This window comes from Globicephala melas, chromosome 4 (assembly GCF_963455315.2).
Source record: "Globicephala melas chromosome 4, mGloMel1.2, whole genome shotgun sequence".
Classification (NCBI taxonomy): Eukaryota; Metazoa; Chordata; class Mammalia; order Artiodactyla; family Delphinidae; genus Globicephala; species Globicephala melas.
The window spans coordinates 76,557,911-76,579,936 of NC_083317.1; the positions used below are offsets into that span (position 1 = coordinate 76,557,911).

General features: G+C 35.3%; 1 protein-coding gene across 1 annotated transcript in view; it reads right to left on the bottom strand.

Moving 5' to 3' along the window:
* Nucleotides 1-13,351, bottom strand: part of OSTN (osteocrin) — a 39,799-nt gene extending 26,448 nt beyond the window's left edge. Inside the window, exons 1-2 of the mRNA XM_030860722.2 lie at nt 13,302-13,351; nt 2,199-2,297 (exon numbers count right to left, since the gene is read on the bottom strand). Coding sequence (XP_030716582.1) covers nt 2,199-2,297 — 99 coding nt within the window. The 5' untranslated portion in view covers nt 13,302-13,351. The remainder of the gene's footprint in view (nt 1-2,198; nt 2,298-13,301) is intronic.
* Nucleotides 13,352-22,026: the final 8,675 nt, after the last annotated feature.

The following is a 22,026-nucleotide window of genomic DNA, read 5'->3' on the forward strand; positions in this document are numbered from 1 at the left end:
CTATTAGATTGTGAGTAACTTGAGGGCAAAGACTATGTCTAATTAGTCTTTTATCTGCTCTATTCAATGCCTATCTCAGTATTTTGCTCATAGTATTCAGTAAATTTCTGCTGAATATTTATTGAATGAATTCTGAAAAAATCTGAACCTCATGTTATTTTCTTTTCACCACTCATTCATTCCTTACTGATTCAAACCACTAAACATCCACTGTGCAGGTCCTGCGTTAGACCCAAGAGATACAAAAATGAGTAAAATCCAGTCTGTGCCCTGAAGGAGCTTACCATCTCCACCCATGTGATTTACTAACACATATTAATGAGTGTCTACGATGAGTCAGAGCTATCCCAAGGACTTTATTGTCCCATGTCAGATTTCTTGTTTATTTGTTTGTTTACACATATTGCCACTTGGCATGTCATCCAAACCATAGAAGTGTAAGCTTCCGGTTTGTGAAGTCTGTCTTCCTTTCTCAGGCGCAGTCACAGCATTTCAGAAAATGCTCCTGCTAGCAACCTGAAGTCATTTTGTTGTGCAGGGGATGCTACTTCTTTCCCAAGAGCCTGAGACTATTCCCCTGTGGGAAGAAGGGTTAATAACTACAGGGGTCTCTTCCCTTTACTCCTTTAGTCACATTCTTGCCAGACTCTCGGTCTGGGAAAGACTCTTTTCCTTCACTTCCTGTCTTTATTTTTGAGTTACTTCTCTTATTCTTTTTCTATTCCCTTCATTTTTTTCTCAATAAAATGAAACAGTAGTACTTTCCAAGCCTTTTCATCATTGACTCACACAATTCTCTTTTGCAATACTTAGAGTCCACCTCAAAGCTCTGAGACCTAAAGTCATTGAGCTCCTTCTTTCCTAAACCAGTGAAATCTGCTCTAAGTCTGGCCAGTTCTTTCTGGAAAACCCCTCTTGCCCTGCGTTTTCTGATTCCCATGAGGAGAGATTTATATCAGGTCCTCTTCACTGCTTAGTGCACACTCTCAATCACCATATAATTTATTTATCTCCTCTCTCCCTCTCTCTTTTTTCTATTCTGTCCTGAATACTGCCATGAAGTTAATTATCCCCAAACCCTACTTTCATCATATAAAAACATTAAAAATCTCTATAGCTCTTTGTAACTCATAGTTCACAGTCCACAACTTTAAAGAAAACCTCAACTTCTGTTACTTCCCTACCTAAGCCTGGCAGCATAGAAACTAAAGAGGGGAAGGATGTTATAATCATGAGAAAGAAACTCTTAAGATCAGGAGGCAAACCTCCAAAGGGCAAATTTAGGAGATCTTTTATTATCTCTCAGAGCTTCTTCCAAAAACTATGTGTTCATTCTTCCAACTGACGTATATACAAAGTAGATTTTTGTTTCTTTTTAAAGATATTCTTAATCATCAGGAAAAATTCACAAAACTTGTATAAAACTTGTCCTTCAGTAAAACACATTTCAGATTCTCACTTTATGTTATTTAAGAAGCACAGGGGCTTCCCTAGTGGCGCAGTGGTTGAGAGTCCGCCTGCCGATGCAGGGGACACGGGTTCGTGCTTCGGTCCAGGAAGATCCCACATGCCGCGGAGCGGCTGGGCCCGTGAGCCATGGCCGCTGAGGCTGCGCGTCCGGAGCCTATGCTCCGCAACGGGAGAGGCCACAACAGTGAGAGGCTCGCGTATGGCAAAAAAAAAAAAAAAAAAAGAAGCACAAAGAATGTATGTTTCTATTAAGATCAAATGAGTCAAATTAACTTTTCTCTGTGTGGCGATGTCCTCACATTTCTTTTCCTTTGTAGTTTAGTCTTGGCAGCAAGAAAACATCTGTAGAGTGATAAAATTTTGGCCCAACTACTCAAATCTTGACATGTAAATGCCTTCAAATTTCACATAAAAGCACTTTATCTTCATGTAATTGATTCAATTATAAATATGGCTGAAATTATAATGAATTTTCTCCTATAGTTTTTGTTCTATGGAATACAAATCTTTGTTGTTACTTACAGATTTTTTTTTTTTTTTTTAACATTTAGATACCTGGTTTTCTCTGAATCCACGGTGAGGACAAGGTATAGAAAGAAATGCCTATTTACTTGATTTTTGTGTTATCAAACCTTCTCCCTACTTGTCAGCAACACCTGCTTCTGACATTAGTAAAAATGGCTTATGTTCATAAAAGAAGTATGGTCCCTTAAGCTAGTTTCCATTACCTCTGCTGTGACATCCACTGAGAGCACTTTTCCTGAGCTCCAGACCACCAACGTCGCAGCCAGGATAAAATGTGCACTTGCCAATCTCCAGTCCAGCATCTAAGGGTCATACACATCATGGTTAACATTGATTAGTCTGGCAAGATAGAAAACAAAAATGTCTATAAAGTTTGTTATAGGCAGGTAATAAACCAAATTATTCAGCTTCTATGTGTTGGAGTGCACCTCTGCAAAACTTATATAATACTTAATAGAAGCTGTAGATCTCCCAGAATGAATTCTATCAAGGCTTCATTTCCATGGAAACCTAGACTGGGGTTGTAGAGCTATAATCATAATTTAATTCTAAGCCAAGTCTGAAAAATCTAGTTTGTGTAACTTTATTCTTTGACGCTCTAATCCACAGACTACAACCTCATGTACCTAAGGGGAAATGTATTAAATTGACTAGGTATGAGAGACTAAGGCCTGGTGGGATTTGTGGTGAGCAAGAGAGAATGTGCTGTGTCTAAAAGTAATTCAATTCAAAATTTCAGAAACACCACAGTTCCAACAGGAGACTATCTTTATGTCCTGTGATATGTAAGGATTTCTAGAGCAAGATTCAAAAGGTAGATCTCATGGAAAAAATTAATGAATTACACTATATCAAAATTGAAAAATTCTACATGATAAATATAATAAACAAATTACAATAAAAACCAAATTAAAAATGGAATATATTTTCAACAGACATAAAAAAGAAAGATTAGCATTTGGAACATCTAAATAACTCTGATAAATAAAATTTTAAAAACAGACTCACAAGTAAAACTGGGCCAAAGTTTATAAGGAGACATGTATCTGAAAGTTCATAGCTTCATTTTATATAGTAGTAAAAAAATGAATCAACTCAAGTACTCTACTCAAGAGGAAATGGATTGATCAAATGAGGTAAATTCATACTATGGACTTTACTCAAGTAAATTAAATATGGGTGTTATCTACTGTTCAAAACAAATGACCTGAATGTTATGTGTAATTATATGCAAGGATTTAAAAAAACAGATTTGAGGGGAGATTAGAAGTTCTAGAACAATACATATGCCAAGCTACCATTTACCTAAATTGGAAATACGTAAAGCAATTTCATATATTTTGAAATCTGTACATATAATTAAAATATAAACCAATGGAACTTGATTCATGACTATGATTACTTCTGGGGAGGGTGGGGAGTACATGAGATTATGGAGAAAACATAAGGGACTCAGTTTTTATCTCTCTCTATATACATAGTAAAGCAAACATGTTAAAAGATTACATTTGTTAATTCTGTGTAGTAAGCACAAAGGTATATCATTTATGAATTTTTACATTAAAAAAACCTATAAATCCAATTAAAGCTTATCTACAACCGAGACCAGGCCTGTGGGATGCCAGTTTTGCCACTGGTTAAAGCAGAAGGCCTTGCCCTGCTGGGAGAAGCTCACGGGCTGTGAGCTACCAACAGAACGGGCTTGACTTCACCACTTAGCACGTGACATTGGGAAGTCCCCCAGGCCATCCTTCATGAATGAGAAGTTTCAGTAAACTTCTGTTGCCTTAAAAAAATCATTTGGAAACCTACAGGGAGCAAAAAGAAAGGGATCCTAGGATCGATCTGAAGAACTGGATTTGACTCATATTTACTTTAGAAATAGTGTGACCTTGAGTGTGTGTCATTTAACCTACTTGAGCTTTATTTTCCATATTTGTGAAATGAGGAGTAATTCTGACCTCAGAAGAACTTTTTGAGAGGATTGGATTAATTCATGTATAACCTCTTTATCCCATATAGAATTTATAATTTGTAAGTGAAAGAACATTTATGAGATATTACTAAATATTTCTTTAATAACTACATTCTCTTTGGTGTGATCCAAGATTTTCTTTATGACATTTCCTTAAAATGTTGTTACTGTGAAACCTCAGTGTGGATTTTAGTAATAAATGTATCTGCTAGAATACAGACAAATAAGACCTAGACAGAGTAACATCTGTATTAAATGTGTATTAATACTTAAAATGGAGATAAAATATTTTAGTATTGTCTATAACATTTATTTATCAAATGTAATCTTAATTTTCATGTAATGCAGCCTAAACTAGTTCTTCATTATGTCATCAATTACTCTACTTTGCAATCTAGTCATACAATGTTGTTCACTAGCTGTTTATCTTTATTCCACAATTTCTGGAAGGGAGCAGTAAATTCTGTGTCCTCTTTCTGACAAACTTATATTTAATATTTGAGTTTTTCGATAAGTATCTAAAATCAGCTAATCATGATTATTTCTCTAAATTGAGACAGGAGAAAAATAACAAGCATGAATGTAAAAGTTATCTGGTAAAAATACCAACAAAACATTGCATTACTTATTTCTTTAGAAAATCAGCCATTGAATCATTCTTCCTTCTGATTTTGCTGCTGTCTCTGACTTCCCTCAGCAAAAGGGAAGACATATCAAAAACATAAGTGTATTTTTACAATGAGCTCATATTTCTGGCATATCTTTTTTTAAAAATAGCTCTTTCATTCAATCAAAGATAAACTATGGTTGTGATGTTTTTCTTCCACTTTTTTTTATCATGCTAAAAACAGGTTACAAAGTGTGAAATTGCTCAATTTTATGAGCTTCCCCATGTGGATTTCCTTCAACTATTTTTATGCACATTTTACTAACCAGTTTTCTCTTCATCTCTGCAATCTTATAAAAGGCACAGGATGATGAGTGTTTGTAATTTTGATGATTATGTCTGAGGCATATATTTTTGTGCTTGGGTGTATATAGGAAAAAAGTCATCATGTATCATCTTACAGATAACCACATCCTGATTATTCGGATAGGGAGATATAAAAATAAATGCTGAGTTTAAATACACCCATTTAATGGTTTAAAGCCATGCTTGCAGCCAGTTAACGAAAAGGCCAAGTTCCTAAATATGGCATTTGGTACACTAATGAAAACAAACACCCTGGCACCTGCCACACAAAAGACATTTGATTAACTAGTTGAAACTTGATTGCTACAAAATTAGAAACAGAGGAAATTATAGGGAGGGAAGGAAAAGACCAGGTTCAGCTCCGTTTTCCTATTTTGTTGATAGTGGATAAATATAGCCCATGACTAAAAATCTACCCAGCCCCATGTACACTCCAGATCACAGAAAGAACACTCAAAGGATGTTCATTGTGTGAATACATGATAGTGGAGGTGTTTGCAATTTTTTTTAGTACAACTATACTTTTCATTGAGTAATTTTTGAATAACATTTCTCTAATGTGAGGAGCTTCAAAAGAGACAGTGGGCATGGGATCTGCCTTATAAGAAGATTAAGCTCTGAAAGTCCAGCAGTAAAGTAACTGGTTTAATTATATTTAAACTAGGATTAAATGAGCAGTCTGTTAAAATGAAGAAAGATGTTTGCATTATTGAGAATCAGTGCTGCAATGAGTCATTGTTACTGTGAAAAATGATCTCTCAAGTGGGCTCTGTGGGAAAAAGATTGGTTGCCACTGATCCAAACTATCTGCCTTTGAGGGCTGGTGTTGAAGAAAAACACATCACTCAGGTGACGAAGGAAATTTCTCTTCAACAACGTCTGACTTAGGGATAGTAGATCTAACCATTAGAAATTCACAAAAGGACTGAGTTTTGGGGTTGATTCTTGATAACTTCTGGGATAATTTCTTGATTAGAACTATTCCATATAGACTCTATCCACCCTATTTTTAACAGAAATTAAAAATAAAGCCTTAATTAAAGATAAAGGACTTTAAAAAAGTAATTATTATTATTTTTAATCCTCTTCTTCTGCTTTGGCATTGCAGACATTTAAGTGAGATTTAACAGGACGTGTTTTGAAGGGTCTCTAGTTCTGACATTGGGAAATGACCGTGTGTACCTGCACACAACACTCCCCAAATCTTCTTTCTCTGAAAACGGGGGTGGTCTTCTAGGCAAGTGGTGGATCAGCTTGGTCCCGCAGTAAATCTGTAAAACGGAGTAAGTTCTTCTTCAATGTACCCTTTACCCTGCCCCATAAAGTCATGGTCACCCAGGTCTTTTTGATAATAGAGGAAAGCTTCCAGGATAGTAGATAGCAGAATAACTATCATTTTTTATTTTAAAGACGGACTTAAAAGGGACAGTGGTTAACACAGTCTGTGTGGCTCGCTGTGATACAAAGAGACCTGATCTAGAGGTTCTGAGACTCAGGCCCTGCCTTGGCTTAGCTGCTAATTCACTGTATGATTTTGGACAAACGCTTTCCTCTCTAGACTGAGTAAACTGAGGTTAGTCTCCCTGACCTCTAAAGTTGCTTCTAGCTTTTGTAAAGTCCGTTTCTGAATCCAGCAGTTTTCTGGTGGAAGCACAGACTCTGTATGTAGGTAATGATAATAGTTGGTGTAGGTTTGGCTGGGAAAACCTTTCTGCTGTCCCTCAAATCAGCTAGGTCTATGCATAAGATTTTGCATCTAGGTTTTCACATAAATATGCTTCTCTTGAATTTTAAGTATTTCTAGCTGAAAAGACAGGGCCTTCAAATCTTTGATTTTAAGATTTCATTTATGGTAAGCAATCCCATTTTATAAATGTATTTTAAGAAAGAAAAAATGCTACCGATTACATTATGCCATGCTATCAAGTGTAAGACATTCCAACTTCAGAGATGTTAAATGTGCACAGAATGGATGAAATATGCTATATCTATTTTTTTAATATTTCAGACAAAATTTATAAAATTATAAATCATATTTATCATGCTATATCTATTTACTTTCAAATGTTTACTTGGATTTTTTTTTCATCATGCTTAAGATAGTATACTCAATTCCCCCATACTTTCAAAACAAACACTGTTAGAGCTGAGGGAGGATCCAGATTCCCTAGCATGCAGCAGTTATATCTGCTCTTTTGGGGTCAGAGAAAGAAAGCATTGTACAATATTTAATGCATTATCAGTTATAAATTTTAAAAATCACAGAATGTTAAAAAATTTAAAGATTTGATTGATTCCTTATTTCTCTGCATTTGTAGTTAACAGTCTATCAAAGGAAAATAATCATTTGAATATTTTCAGAGTACTCACAAGCCTTAGTATTAGTGGATACAAAATCACTATTATCAAAAGCTCCTATTTTGGTTACAAAATAGGAATTTTTGAAAATATAAATTTTCAGATATCAGACACACCACCAGTTTCACATACACACATATTTTTTCACATATGTACATATATTTTTCACACAATGTTTTTCTAAAAATCTTTAGATAAACTAATGAGTATTTTAAAAATAAAAATTTTCAGTCAATAAATAGACATTCATCATCAGAAAAATATTTCTATGATGGTGAGGAAAAACTCAGAATTAGACTTGAAGGATAGGGATAAGTATCCTTGCTGTGCTTGGTAACCTTGAGCAAGATGCTTAAACTGTCAAAATTGTCAAATAAAACTCATTTTATGAACTCACATTTTAATTAATTAATTTTGTTTAATTTAAAATTATTTAATTAATTTACAAATAGCACAAATCATTATGGATTTGCCTTGTTTGCCAAATAAGAGCAATAAAAACATTTACTTTCATATTTCATATTATTTATTAAAACATATAAAGATATACATTTATCTGTGAAAAAACACTGCATTATTTTTATTCTTATTTTGTCATAGGTGAACTTTTCAAGGGAGACTCTAAATTTTGCATGAAAACATTTTGAAAACTATAAGATAATATGGAAAGATTAACTACATAGTATAAAAATGATTATTTCTGAGCTGAAGGCAAGTGTTTGACGACAAGTCCTTCCAAGGAAAGTAAAGCTTATACTCAACAACCACCTAGGGAATCTGGGGCCGTTCATAGAGACGATCAGCAAAGCTTATGTTAAACAATCAAGAGGATACATAACAGTTTGACATGATACAGATAACCTTGATATTTCACTGAGTGACATTTGAACAGGGTATTAAGTTTGTGTCTAGTTATCATTGATGAGAGAAGCAACCAGATGCTTGAGACACTTTCCTGCTAGAAAGCAGAGACTTGGACGCTGGAGTCTCTTCTTCATTGGTGCTGCAATTCCACTGCCTATGGTGCAATCGGCTCCACAAACAAGAGAACTAAGTGTGGCTTTGGCACTTAGAACTTCAGAAGTGGGGATTAGTTTTGGATCCTCATAAAGTCAAATACTAGATTCAAAATCACTGAGGATTTTCACCCAAGAGCAACTGAATTACAACTGGTAGTTTCTGTCACTAGCATACATGTCATCTATATCATTCTCACAGAAATACATCTGAGAAATACTCATGGTGTTTAGCCGTTTGTTTAAAATTCTCTTTATGAAATTTGCTATTTTCAGTACATTGTGTGATGGGTATTTGCTTTATATTTTGAGTGTGATTCTGAAAGGAAGGTGCAAATTGATACTGAGAAATTTAACATTTCCTTTTTTTTAAGAAATGAAAATGTCAGGAATGTATTCTTTCTCATTTCTCATTGCTCTTCCGTTGGCAGTAGTTAATTTTCCGAAGCCACATAGCCAGTTAGAAGAAGAGCCAGAACAACAATATAATGCTTTCAGACTCTCAGTTTCATGCTCCTTCAAGTATAACTTATTCGTAGAAGTATAAACATTTTCCCATCTCCAAAACAGATTGCTTATAAAGTCAAATGTTTATGGATGAGGTGTTCTTAATGTGACAGACACCTGCATTTTAAAAAGACTTTCCCTGGGAGGCCTCCCTGGTGGTGCAGTGGTTAAGAATCTGCCTGCCAATGCAGGGGACACGGGTTCGAGCCGTAGTCCGGGAAGATCCCACATGCCGCAGAGCAACTAAGCCCGCGAGCCACAACTACTGAGCCCGAGTGCCACAACTACTGAAGTCCGTGCACCTAGAGCCTGTGCTCCAAATGAGAGAAGCCACCACGATGAGAAGCCCACGCACTGCAACAAAGAGTAGCCCCCGCTCACCGCAACTAGAGAAAGACTGCATGCAGCAACGAAGACCCAACACAGCCAAAAAAAAAAAAAAAAAAAAAAAAAAAAATTCTTTGAAATGAATTTCCCTGAATGCTAAAAATCAGGAAGAATGATTATTTACTGGTATACATGTGTTAACTGATTTTATTCTGTCTGGCAACATTTTTGTTCTTTTTCAGACACTACTGCCATAAATCATAAAATTTTGTTGTTAAATGTCTCAATTTTTTTTTCTATTTGGAATTTTCAATCATATTACTAGTATCTTTCTTGCACAAAGTTAAGAAGGCAGAAACCTACAATAACACTAGTAAGATCCCACTATTAAAAAGCCCAGGTATGTATGTTTAACAAACTATTTAAATGTTACTGTAAACTCCTTGACGGTAGGAACTATGACACGTTCACTATTGTATCTCAGCACACAACATAACGCCTGGCAGAGAGTCAACATTATGTGTTGAATGAATGAATGAATGAAGCAGCCCTATGTAGTAGGTAAACAGAAATGTGGGACAGATATTAACTTCCCAGTTTTATTGATATGGAAACTAAGGCTTAGAGATGGGAAGAGATTTGCCCAAGTTTTACACCTACAGTAATATATGATGAAGTTCATGCCAGAATCCCAGTATGTCCATTAATGTTTCACATCACAGATTCTCATTCTAATGAAAGAGACATGCATCATTATTCCCTAATCATTGTGCCAGTAAAATTTCAGATTTCTCCTTATCAAACACTAATTTGTGCTCAGATCCCTGAATTATTATAAGTTTCTTCATATAAAACTATGTTATCTAGAAAGACAAGAGAACTTGGTGTATGATTGCGTGCAATTCTGGTAAGGGAATTTGTTCTTTAATTCTAATAATGAATAATGGGAAAAATAAGAATCTTCAAAACTAGAGATAGGGAAAAGCTGGTAGAGTTGCACATAAACATTCTGTTTAGCCATTTGATACGGAGGTCATTTTTATGTGGTATAAAAAGGCTTTCAAAGGGTAAAGTTGGATAACTGCAGTTAAACATAGCATATATTAGCATCAGGGTAATGTGGAATACTGCCACCTCCTTCACCCTTTACCCCACTTTGTACTTATATATACTATTTAATAAAATAGAATTATAGCAGGGTGATAGAAAATAAAATGTAATAAAGAAAGTAATATTGATTGGGGGAAGGAAATTTTACTAAAGAGAATTATAAATGGCAATCGCTTTTAACATTTAATGTTACAGTATATTATGCATTATTATTAATTTCAGCCACAATATTTTATGAAAATATTAGCATACAACTACAAAGAATATTATAATGAGAAGAAAACAAAGGGAAGAAATCTGTTATACTTAAAACATAATTATTCTTCAAACTCTAGTTATATTAACAAAACTAAATTTTAATTGAATTTTAATATGATTTTATATGATTTATATTTTGTTTTATAGTTCATAAGATATCTCTATTAAATATTTTTTTTAAATCACTAATTATATTGTTACAGTCATGATTTTCCCATAGTTTTTGTAATATTGACAGTGTAGCATACTCAGGCTGTGTCATGGAAGCAGAGCCAGCCTGAGTGTTACAGGAATTAAGGAGCTTGTTACAGGAACTAGACCTTACACAAGCATGGGAGCAGTCAGGGAGGGATGGACTGCCAAGGAGGTAGAGGAGGAGATGTCACTTCCTAAACCTCTTAGTGCCCCAGCATCGATGGACAAGTCAGAGTTTGCAAGGAAATGCAACCACCAAAGTGGGACCACAGGGAAGCCATGGAGAGGTCCATGGAAAGCCACAGCTATTACTTGGTGGGTCAGCAGCCAAGTTCTCAGTGGTGGCCCAGGTGATATTTTAAACGTGCATTTTTCACATGTTTAGAGCCTTATGTGTCATAGGAGCATAGGGTTTTAGAAAGGAAGGAGGCTCTCATTAGAAACTGTGGAATTTACCATCCTCAATAGATGGAAAGAGCCAGACTCAGAGGTAATTAACTTGTCCGAGGGAGAGGAAATGAAGGAGAGATGTAAAATGGATTAAGAGGAGGAGGCATGGCAGAGGGCTTGTTTCTGCAGGGAGTGGGTGCTTTGTTCTGAGACCAGAGCTGATGAGGCATTGATAAGGGAGAAGAGGCAAGGCTGAGCAACAGCCAGTTCAAACCAGCCAAGGCACCAGCAATTACTGGCTGGTGATGCTAACCATTGCTCCAGAGAGGTACCCTGAAAATTATTTGCAGAAAGAAGGAGGACTCAGCTAAAAATATCTCTAGTCAGAGAGATCTTTAGGCACATGGGAGTTGGCCTGTGTAGAGCCATGCCTAGGGTTGGGAGGGAACTTGTGACTCAACATTTGTACCCACACAGACTCTAGTTTTACTGAGGAGAGAAAAATGCCCCTAGGAAGCTGAGTAAAAGCTGTTGAAGACAGGACTGGGATTAAAAAGCTGGTTTCCTGACTCCAAAGCATGTGTTCCTCTGATAACACCATTGAACCTAAGCAAACTTTGTCTGATGTGTAGAGATCACAGTGGATGAAATATTGGCAAGGAGGTTAAGTTAGATGATGTCTAAGGATTAGCCCCAAGATTCTGTGATACTGAGTCCTCATTATCTAATATAGGGAAAAGTGACTGATATGGGAGCTTCCCCAGGTCATTCTCACATTCAGTATCACTGGCACTTTTAGTTCTTTCATCTCTTTCAATAATAACAAATGTTGTCGAGCCTTACTGTGTGCTTAAGCTTGCATGAAGTTGCACAACTACATAGTGACACAGTTGGGGTAATATTTTGAGACTGCTTACTTTGAGTTCTGTTCATTTGAGACAAGCTCAACCAATCTAATTTTATTAATTAATGTTCAAATCATTGAAAGTATTTGAATAAGAAGTTAAAATTATAACCCTGAGGTCCCCATACCTAGTCTACTAAACATATCTGCTTCTTTACTGCCCATGATTCATTGTATCGGAATCAGTTTAAAACCCTGAGAAATAAAGGGTGAAAGCAAATAACCTTAAATACCTTAAATAACTTATTGAATGAAGCCACAGTACAATTCACTTATAAAGAGGAGACGAATACATATCTGCAGGAAGCTCTTCTTAGAAAAGTTCTATTAAGAGTGATGAAGAGTAGTACCAAAGTAAAGAGAAGACACAAAATGTGCTGATGCTTGTGGGAGACCATTAAATATAGTGCTATCAATTCCATAGCTTACATGAGCACTAAAATCATCATAAATCATTGTTTAAATTATCTAATTTCTAGAAAGATAACTCAGAAATAAATAATAATCTCATTCCTAAACCTATAATATCTATAATTGTAATTCAAAGGAGCTATATTTTGTTTTGCTAGAACTGAATTTATTGAGTGTACACTATTTCCACAGGTCAAAACCTGAAACAAAATTTTAAATTTCTTCTTAAACAGAACTCAAATGTATGTTTCAGATTAACTCTTATTTCAATAACTTAATAGCAAGAGCACTTCAAATACTGAAGAATAGACATTGATCTAAGTCTACTCTAAGCTATGTTATTAATATTATACTTGCCTATTTGAGTTTTGTAAGCATAAAATCAGATGATAATATGGGTTTGAAGAATATCGAATACAGAATTTTATTAGTTTAGGGATGTTTCCTAAGTTCCAATTGTAATAGAAATACAGATAAGAGAAAAACTTTCTTTTATAGCTAGGTTTTTAAAATTAGGCTACTTTGTACATGTAAGAATTTCCTAACACTGGATATATTTGATGAAAGCAAAATTAATACATCTAACACACATAGGATTATTATCTTGAGTTCCCTTTCTCTCTGTTTTAAAATAGAATATAAAAGCAAAAGTAATATAATAAATATAAAATGCCTGAGCAAACAATTATCTCCACCCTAAGTTTGCATTACAAAAATACCTTAGATTTTTTACTCATTTTTAGAGAGGAAAGTATTTCCAAAAACATTTCTGACTTTAGCTAAATCAAGATAAAATCAAAACATTTAAAAAGTATATGAAATTTTTTAAAAAAGTTAAAAGGAAAAAGCCTAACTCTTCGTCAGCTTTTATATTTAACTTACCTTGTGAAAAATCAGGAGATTCTCACTTTAGAGTCCTCTCTGTGCAGTTTCTCCCAAACTCAGCTCTGATGGTGAGTTTTTGCTCTGAGTTTTTATAGTCTCAGTTATACACCCCTTACTCCAATCCCTGCCTTTGCTTTCTCTTACATCATTTCTACAGATTTTCCACTGAACATTTTCCCAAGCTTCTCCTCAATCTCTCTCTCTCTCTCTCTCATCCTTTTTCCTCTGTCTTTTCCAGTCTCTATCTCTCTTTCTCTGTTTCCTTCTCCTGTTCTTCCTCTCCATATTTATTCTATCTACTGCTTTGACCATGGAATTTAAGTAGCAACGGGAGCATGGGCTCCGGAAAATTTAAGTATACATTTAGTATTGTGTTCAGCCTTAGACCCATCACTTCTTCCTGAGGTTTTAGTCCAGCTCTGATAATTACAAATCACATTTGGGAAATAAAATGCACTAAGATTTATTAAAAAGAAAGTCACTAGGATATTTCAAACTAAGATTTACGGAAACAAAATCAGAAATGCAAACTGATTTATTGATGTATATTTTGGACGCTTAAATAAATGATCATGTATGGAAATGGTGAGTAGTTTCAGCCTCAGTCAGGTGCGGCAGCCCTGTCAGTGAAACTGACAGCTACTTTGTAATTAACATTGCTATACTAGGAAGGCTGTCACTAACAAACCTATAAATACTGAACTGGACATGTGGGCTATAAATGCAGTCGTTGTAATCATTTTTATCTTGCTCTTGTTCTCCAGTATTTTAATTTCCTTTTAACCAAAACATCCTTGCTTGTGTCTGAAATTTTCCTTCATTCCCATTTCCTACTAATCACATTTGTAACTTTACATACACGAATTATAAAAAATAAATTATTATAAGTTATTAAGTCCTAAAGGTAATATGTTGTCAGATGATTATTAGCTCATTTAATTCACCAGTAGATCCCCATTTAACAGATAAAGAGATTGAGTCTCGTGAGTTAATGAGATCACACAGCTAGGAAGTAGCAGCAGAGCCAGTTTTCTAACACAGATCGTAATTCCATATCCAGTTTTCTTCCCACGACTTCACTCTGTCTCACTATTTAAAAAGCTGGAAAAGAGAATCCAAATCAGATTACGTTTTTGCACAAATAGAAATAAATTTGTTCTTTTTGGTTTTGCTTTAAAAGGCATTTAAAATGCTACTCGCTTGTATAGGAACTAGCACACGGTTAATTTAGATCTAGATGGAGAACTGACGGGAGCACACTGAATTGGTGGGACAGTAAAATGCTTCATTTTTGTGAAGGGCTTCCAGGGATAACATATGTCTCAACAAGCTTGAAATTTGAGTAGTTGGCAGTGATAGTTCACAAGTCAAGATAAAAATACAGCCTAATCGTGTCCTTGTTTAGACATTACTGCCATAAAACAATTACGTTAACTTGAATCCACATGCTGGAAACTCTCAATATAGATTTAACGGATTCATCATAATGCTACTAGAAGCCAATATTCTTGACGTACCTTCTACCCTTATTTGAAATGCCTCCCTTAGCATGCTGACAAGTGATATCTGTGGCTGATTTATTCCAGATCTGTCCCTGCTTAGACAGTCCAAAGATTCCACCCTATTTGTGGATTTTGTTGACCTAATTCAAAAGTTTGACTTAACTGTTCTTTAGCAACAGTTTATTCCAGGAACAAAACCATGGTACATTTAAGCCATTCATATGGGCTTCTGCACATTATAAAGCCCTATGTAAATGACTTATGCATTTATACATGATAAAGAAATTCTGTTACTTAAAAGAGAGACTAAAATAGAAGCATATGAATAAATAGAAAGAGAATAAACACCCAATAATAGATGAAGAGATTAACATGAAAAAGAGAAAAACAATTACTGAAAACTTATATCATTATTTAATTCTCATAATAACCTTGCTAATGAGGTATTATTATTCATATATAACAGATGAGGAAACTCAAGCTCAACTATGTGAAAGGGATAGCCCAAGTGCTCACAGCTTAAAATTGATGATGAGAACAGGAGCTGAATCTCGCTTTCTTTATCAGTCAGGATTCTGGCAAGAAAGAGGTGGCACACTCAAATTGAGAAATTTGAGAATAATTTAATGTGGGCAGGTGTGGAGGAACCAGAAAATATCATGCAGTATACTGAACCCCCATTAATAGCCAGGTATTCCTAAACCTGAAGGAATAAAAGTGAGATTACAGGGACCCAGAACAGAGGGATCTTAGTGGAGAAAGTTGCCTGGCAGAAGTGGAACATTTCATCAAGGGACACAGGTAGTCAAGAGTGATCTACAGGGGAGGGAACCTAGGAAACAAACACTGACATTTCACTTTGCTTCCTGGATACAATCTCCTGTTGTGTTTACCGCTGGTCAAACCCTGAGAGATAAAGGACCCAGCACATTGTTTAACCTCAAAATTGCGCTAAGAGACATACAAATGGGTTCCTTTGTAAAGATCAACATGACTGCAAATGCCACCATTACCCACACTATTACCCACATTATGCCATACTTCCTAATGCTTTTTTTCAAGTCAGGTTTATTGAGGGATAATTTACATACACAAAATTCACCCTTTTAAAGTGCACAGTCTGATGAGTTTTGACAAATGTAGACAGTATGTAGCCTCCACTACAATCAAGATAAAGACCATGTCTATAACCCCCCGCCCCCAAATTTCCCTCCTGCCCTTTACAGTCAATCTTCTACCCCACCCCCAGGTCCTGATAACCACCAATCTGATTTCTGTCCCTATAATTTTGCTTTTTCCAGAAGGCTGTGAGAAATTATACAGTATATAGTCTTTGGTGTCTCGCTTCTTTCACTTAGAATAATGCTTCTGACTGAGATTTATCCATGTTGTTAAATGTATCAGCACTTGGTTTCTTTTTAATAATGAGAGTGTTCTATTGGATGGATGTGCCACAATTTGCTTATTCATTTACCAGTTGGTGAAAATTTGAGTTGCTTCCAGCTTTTGGTGATTATGAATAAAGCTGCCATAAACATTAATATAGCGGTCTTTGAGTGGATACATGTTTTCATTTCACCTGGGCAAATACATAGAAATGGGATTCCTAGATCACGTGGCAAGTGTATGTTTAACTTGATAGGGTATAGTCAAACTGATTGCCATAGTGGCTCTACCATTTTGCATTTGCACCAGAAATGTATGAGAGATCCAATCACTCAGCATCCTTGCTAGCATTGGACAGTCATTGCCATTTTCAAAACTTTAGCCATTCTAATAAATGTATACTGGTATCTTATTGTGTTTAATTTGTATTTTCATAAAAACTAATGATGTTGAGAATCTTTTCACGTACTTACTTCCCCTTTGTATATCTTCTTTGGTGTAGCGTCTGTTTAAAACTTTTGCTTAATATTCAGTTGTGAGAGTTCGCTATATATTCTAGATACAAGAATTTTTATGATTTATGTTTTGCAATTTTTTTCCCCATTCTGTAGCATGTCATTTCATTCTCATAGTTTCGTTTCACAGAGCAGGCATTTATAATTTTTTTTTTTTTTTTTTTTTTTTTTGCGGTACGCGGGCCTCTCACTGTTGTGGCCTCTCCCGCTGCGGAGCACAGGCTCCGGACGCGCAGGCTCAGCGGCCATGGCTCACGGGCCCAGCCGCTCCGCGGCATGTGGGATCCTCCCGGACCGGGGCACGAACCCGTGTCCCCTGCATCTGCAGGTGGACTCTCAACCACTGTGCCACCAGGGAAGCCCTGGCATTTATAATTTTGATGAAGTACAATTAGCCATCTTTTAAAAATGGAGCATGCTTTATGTACCCTAAGAAATCTTTCCCTCACTCAGGTTTGTAGTGATTTTTTCTTGTGTTTCCTTCTAGAAGTTTTCAAAATTCTTTTGGCTATTCTAGGTCCTTTACATTTCCGTATAGATTTTAAGATCAGCTTATCAATGTACAAAAAAGAACTATCTGGGATTTTATTGGGATTTCATTGAATCTATAGATCAATTGGAGGAAAAATGACATCTTAAAAGTATTCTGGGGCTTCCTTGGTGGTGCAGTGGTTGAGAGTCCTCCTGCCGATGCAGGGAACACGGGTTCGTGCCCCGGTCCGGGAAGATCCCACATGCCGCGGAGCGGCTAGGCCCGTGAGCCATGGCCGCTGAGCCTGCGCGTCCAGAGCCTGTGCTCCGCAACGGGAGAGGCCACAGCAGTGAGAGGCCCGCATACGGCAAAAAAAAAAAGTGTTCTGATGTGTGAACATAGTATGTTTCTCTTTCATTTAGATCTTTGATTTCTCTTTACAATGTTTTTAAATTTCAAAACTGTACAAATCTTGTATGTATTTTGTTAAATGTATCACTAATTATTTGATGTTTTTTGATGCTATTATAAATGTAGTTTCTAAAATTTCAATTTCCAAGTGGACATTCCTAGTTTACAAAAGTACAATTGATTATTGTATATTGATCTTTTATTCTGTGATCTTGGTAAACTTATTTATCAGTTCTAGTAGGTTTTTATAGATTAAACAGGATTTTCTATGTATATAAAATTCTCTTATTTGGGAAGAAAACCTGTTTTGTATCTTCTGTTTCAACCTGTATGTAATTTTTTATTGCCTCAGCCAGCTCTGCCAGTGCAATACTAAATAGAAGTGGAGGGTGAACATCCACGCCTTGTTCCTGATCTTGGGGTGAAGAAGGCTTTCATTTTTCACCGTTAAATATGATAATGTAGGGTTTTTATAGCTGCCCTTTATCAGGGTGCAGAAGTTCCCTTCTGTTATTAGTTTTCTGAAAGTGAATTGTAACTTTGCTTTTCTGAGATAAACTCTATTTGATCACAACGTATTATTCTTTTTCTCCATTGCTGGATTTGGAGTGCTAAAACTTTTTAAGGATGTTTATTCATGAGGGAGATAGGAGATAGGCTTTTCACTTCCTTAAAATATATATTTTTAGGTGTTGGTATGAGAGTTATGGTGGTCTCATAAAATGATTGGGAAGAATTATACCCTTGTCTTAGTCCGTTCAGGTTGTTAAAACAAAAATACCATAGACTGGAAAGCTTAAAAAACAAGCATCTACTTCTCATGTTCTGGAAGCTGGGAAATCCAAGAATAAGGTGTCTGACCATTTGGAGTCTACTGGGGGTCTACTTCCTGGTTCATAGATGATGAACTTCTCAATGTGTCCTCACATGACAGAAAGTATGAGAGAGGTCTCTGGGGTGTCTTTTATAAGAGCACTAATTCCATTCATGAGGGTTCCACCATCATGACCTAATCACCTCTCAAATACCCCCACCTCCTAATACTATCCCATTGGGGGTTAGGATATCAACATATAAATTTGGTGGGGGGTGGGGAACTAATATTCAGCCCATAACAACTTTCATCTATTTCCTGGAGGAGTTTGTATGGAATTTGTGTTATTTTCTCCTGAAATGTTTGGTAGAATTTGCCAATGAAGTCATCTGTGACATTAGTTGCCTTTGTGGGAAGGTTTTTAACTAAAATTTCAAATTCTTTAATAGGTGTAAGGCTAATCATTTTATCTTTTTCCCCTGAGTGTACTCTTATAGTTTGCATTTTTCAAATCATATGTCCATTTCATTAAATTATTAAATTAAAATGAGTTATATTATTCTTTTTTTGCTTTTGTTATTTGTACAATCTGTGATGATATCCTCTATTTTATTCTTAATTCTGGCATTCTTTTTCTTCAGTCTTTTTTTCTTGATCAGTCATTCTAGAATTTTATCAATTTTGTTTGTCTTTTTAAAGAATCAGCATTTGTTTTCATTGATTTTCTCAATTTTCATCCTTTTATTTCACTAATTTTGGCTATGTTTTGTGTCCGTCCTTTTTTTCTGATGGGGGTTTACTTTGTTCACCTTTTTCAATTTTCTTAACATGGATACTTAAATTATTGATTATAGACATTTCTTTTCTTCTAATATAGGCATTTAGTGCTACAAATTTTCCTCTAAGCACTGCTCTAGCTAAATTTTATACATTTTGATATGCTCTGTTTTCAGGTTTTATTTGATTTGGAACTTTTTCTGATTTTCTTTAAAATTGTGACTATTGGTTATTTAGATATTTGTCATTTAATTTCCAAACATTTGGTGATTTCCATATATTTTTCTGTTATTGATTTCTAATTTAATTGTTTTGTACTCAGGGACCACACTTTGTTTTATTTCAATTCTTTTAAATTTGTCAAGATTTATTTTATGGCTGACAATATAGCTGTCTACTTTGGTGACGTTTCATGTGGGCTTAAAAAGAACGTGCGTTCTATTATTATTGAGTGGAGTGTTCTATAATTCTCAGCTAAGTTAAGTTGGCTGATGATGTTTAAATCTATCTTTTTAATGATTTTTGTCTACTTGTTCTTTCAATTACTGAGGAAGACTTGCTGACGTCTTCAAGTACATTGAGAAATTTCTCTATTTCTGTTTTCAGTTCTATCGGCTTTTGCTTTATGAATGCTTAAGCTCTTTATTAGGTGCATATCTCTTTATCATTATGTAATTTATCTTTTTAACCCTAATAAAATTCTTTGTTTTGAAGTTTACCTTGTGTGATATTAATATGTTCATATAGCTTTCTTTTGATTATTTTTGGCATGGTATATCTTTCCCCACATCATATTCCTTTCAGTCAATCTATACCATTACATTTAAAATGTGTTCCTATAAACGGAATAGAATTGGTTTCTGCTAATTTTTTCCCAATCTGACAATCTCTAAATTGCAATTGGTGTGTTTTGATCATTTGCATTTACTGCAATTATTGATATACTTTATTTTTTTTACATGATATACTTATTTTTAAAACTACCGTCTTAAAAACTGGGATGTTTTGTCTCATCTATTTCCTCTCGTTCTACTTTATTTTGGATTATAGTTTATACCTGTGTTTTATTTTTAAGTTGTTGCTATAGATTTATAGTATGCATCATTATATTGCCACAGCCTTCCTTCAAATCATATTTTTCCACTTCACATATTGTGTAACAATCTTTCAATAGTATACTTCCATGTTATCCCTCTCATCCTTTATGGTATTATCGTACACATTTTAATTTTCTGTTTTATAAACCCAATTCTTTTTTCTATATTTGTTTTACACAGTTAATAATTTTTAGTGATTTAAAAAAATTTTTAAACTTATATTTACCATTGTTGATGCTGCTTTTTGTGTGTTTGTGTGTGTGTATGTGTGTGTGTTTAGATTCACATTTCCAAGTAGTACTACTTTCCTTTTGCTTGAAGAACTTTCCTTAACATTTCTCATAGTATTTTTGTCCAAGACAGTGTTTAACTTATCTTCATTTTAAAATTTTATTATAGCTCACGGTAGAATTCTGAGGTGATAGCTTTTCTTCTTTAGTATTGTGTAGTCTGACTGGAAGCCTCTTCACCTGTGATATGCTTTATGATGTGCTTAGTTGTATTTTTCTTTATATTTATCCTGAGGGCTTCTGAGTTTCCTGGTTGTTTTCTTTCATTAATTTTGAGAAAAAAATGGCCATTATCTCTTCAGATATTTTTTGTTTCATTCTTTCTTTTTTCTTCTGTTATTCTAATTACATGTATGTTAGATCATTTGATATTGTCCTATACCTCTTGGAAGGTCTGATTTTTTTTATATCTTTTCTCCCTATAATTCAGTTGAAATAGTTTCTATTGACCTAGCTTTAAATTCATTTACTGTTTCCTATTCTTATTCTAATCTCTGGTAGTGTGTGTGTGTGTGTGTGTGTGTGTGTGTGTGTGTGTGTGTTTAATTTTAATATATTATAGGCCTAGCAAATGAATGAGGATTTCACTTACATCTTGGGCCTCTGGGAACTCTAAACTCTCATGCCACTGACACATTTACTTTAAAAATTTGTTAAAATTTCAACGGTTCTTTTGTTCTTCACCACTTTTATGTTGGCTTCCTTTTCTTCAAATGTTCTACCAAGGGTGAAACTATTTGTATGCCCTCTCTCCCCTCAGAGGAACTGCAAGTATTTGAAATTTATTAACCCTGGTTATCTACTGACCTCAAATCCCTGATGGTCTCAAAAACAGTTAAAAGTTTTGCATGATTTTGTGAAAGTGACGTTGTCTTGTGGCTTCCTATATACTAAAAGGTAACATAAGTCTTCTTCCTTATATTGTTATTCTTGTTTTGCTGTATAACAATATTTCAATAATTCCTTTACATTTTTTGGACAATATTCTATTTATTATCATCCCAATTTTTTAGATGTGAAAACAGCTTATAAAGTACTCATATTATAGAAATAATTTGCAAAGCCTGTCTCTTAGCTATGTCCTACCTTTTTTTTGCGGTACACAGGCCTCTCACTGCTGTGGCCCCTCCCGCTGTGGAGCACAGGCTCCGGACGCACAGGCCCAGCGGCCATGGCTCACGGGCCCATCCACTCCACGGCACGCGGGATCCTCCCGGACCGGGGCACGAAGCCGTGTCCCCTGCATTGGCAGGTGGACTCTCAACCACTGCGTCCCTAGGGAAGCCCTGTCCTACCTTTTCCACTGCACTTTTCATCTGTATAAATCATCCCTTTAATGATGAAATTCAGAGGTGTAAGAACTGCATTCACAAGCCTCCTCATATTTCCCTTGTATTTATCCTGAAGTGAACTCCAAAAGGCTACATTTCCATATTCTAATCTCCCAGGTCAGAAGAC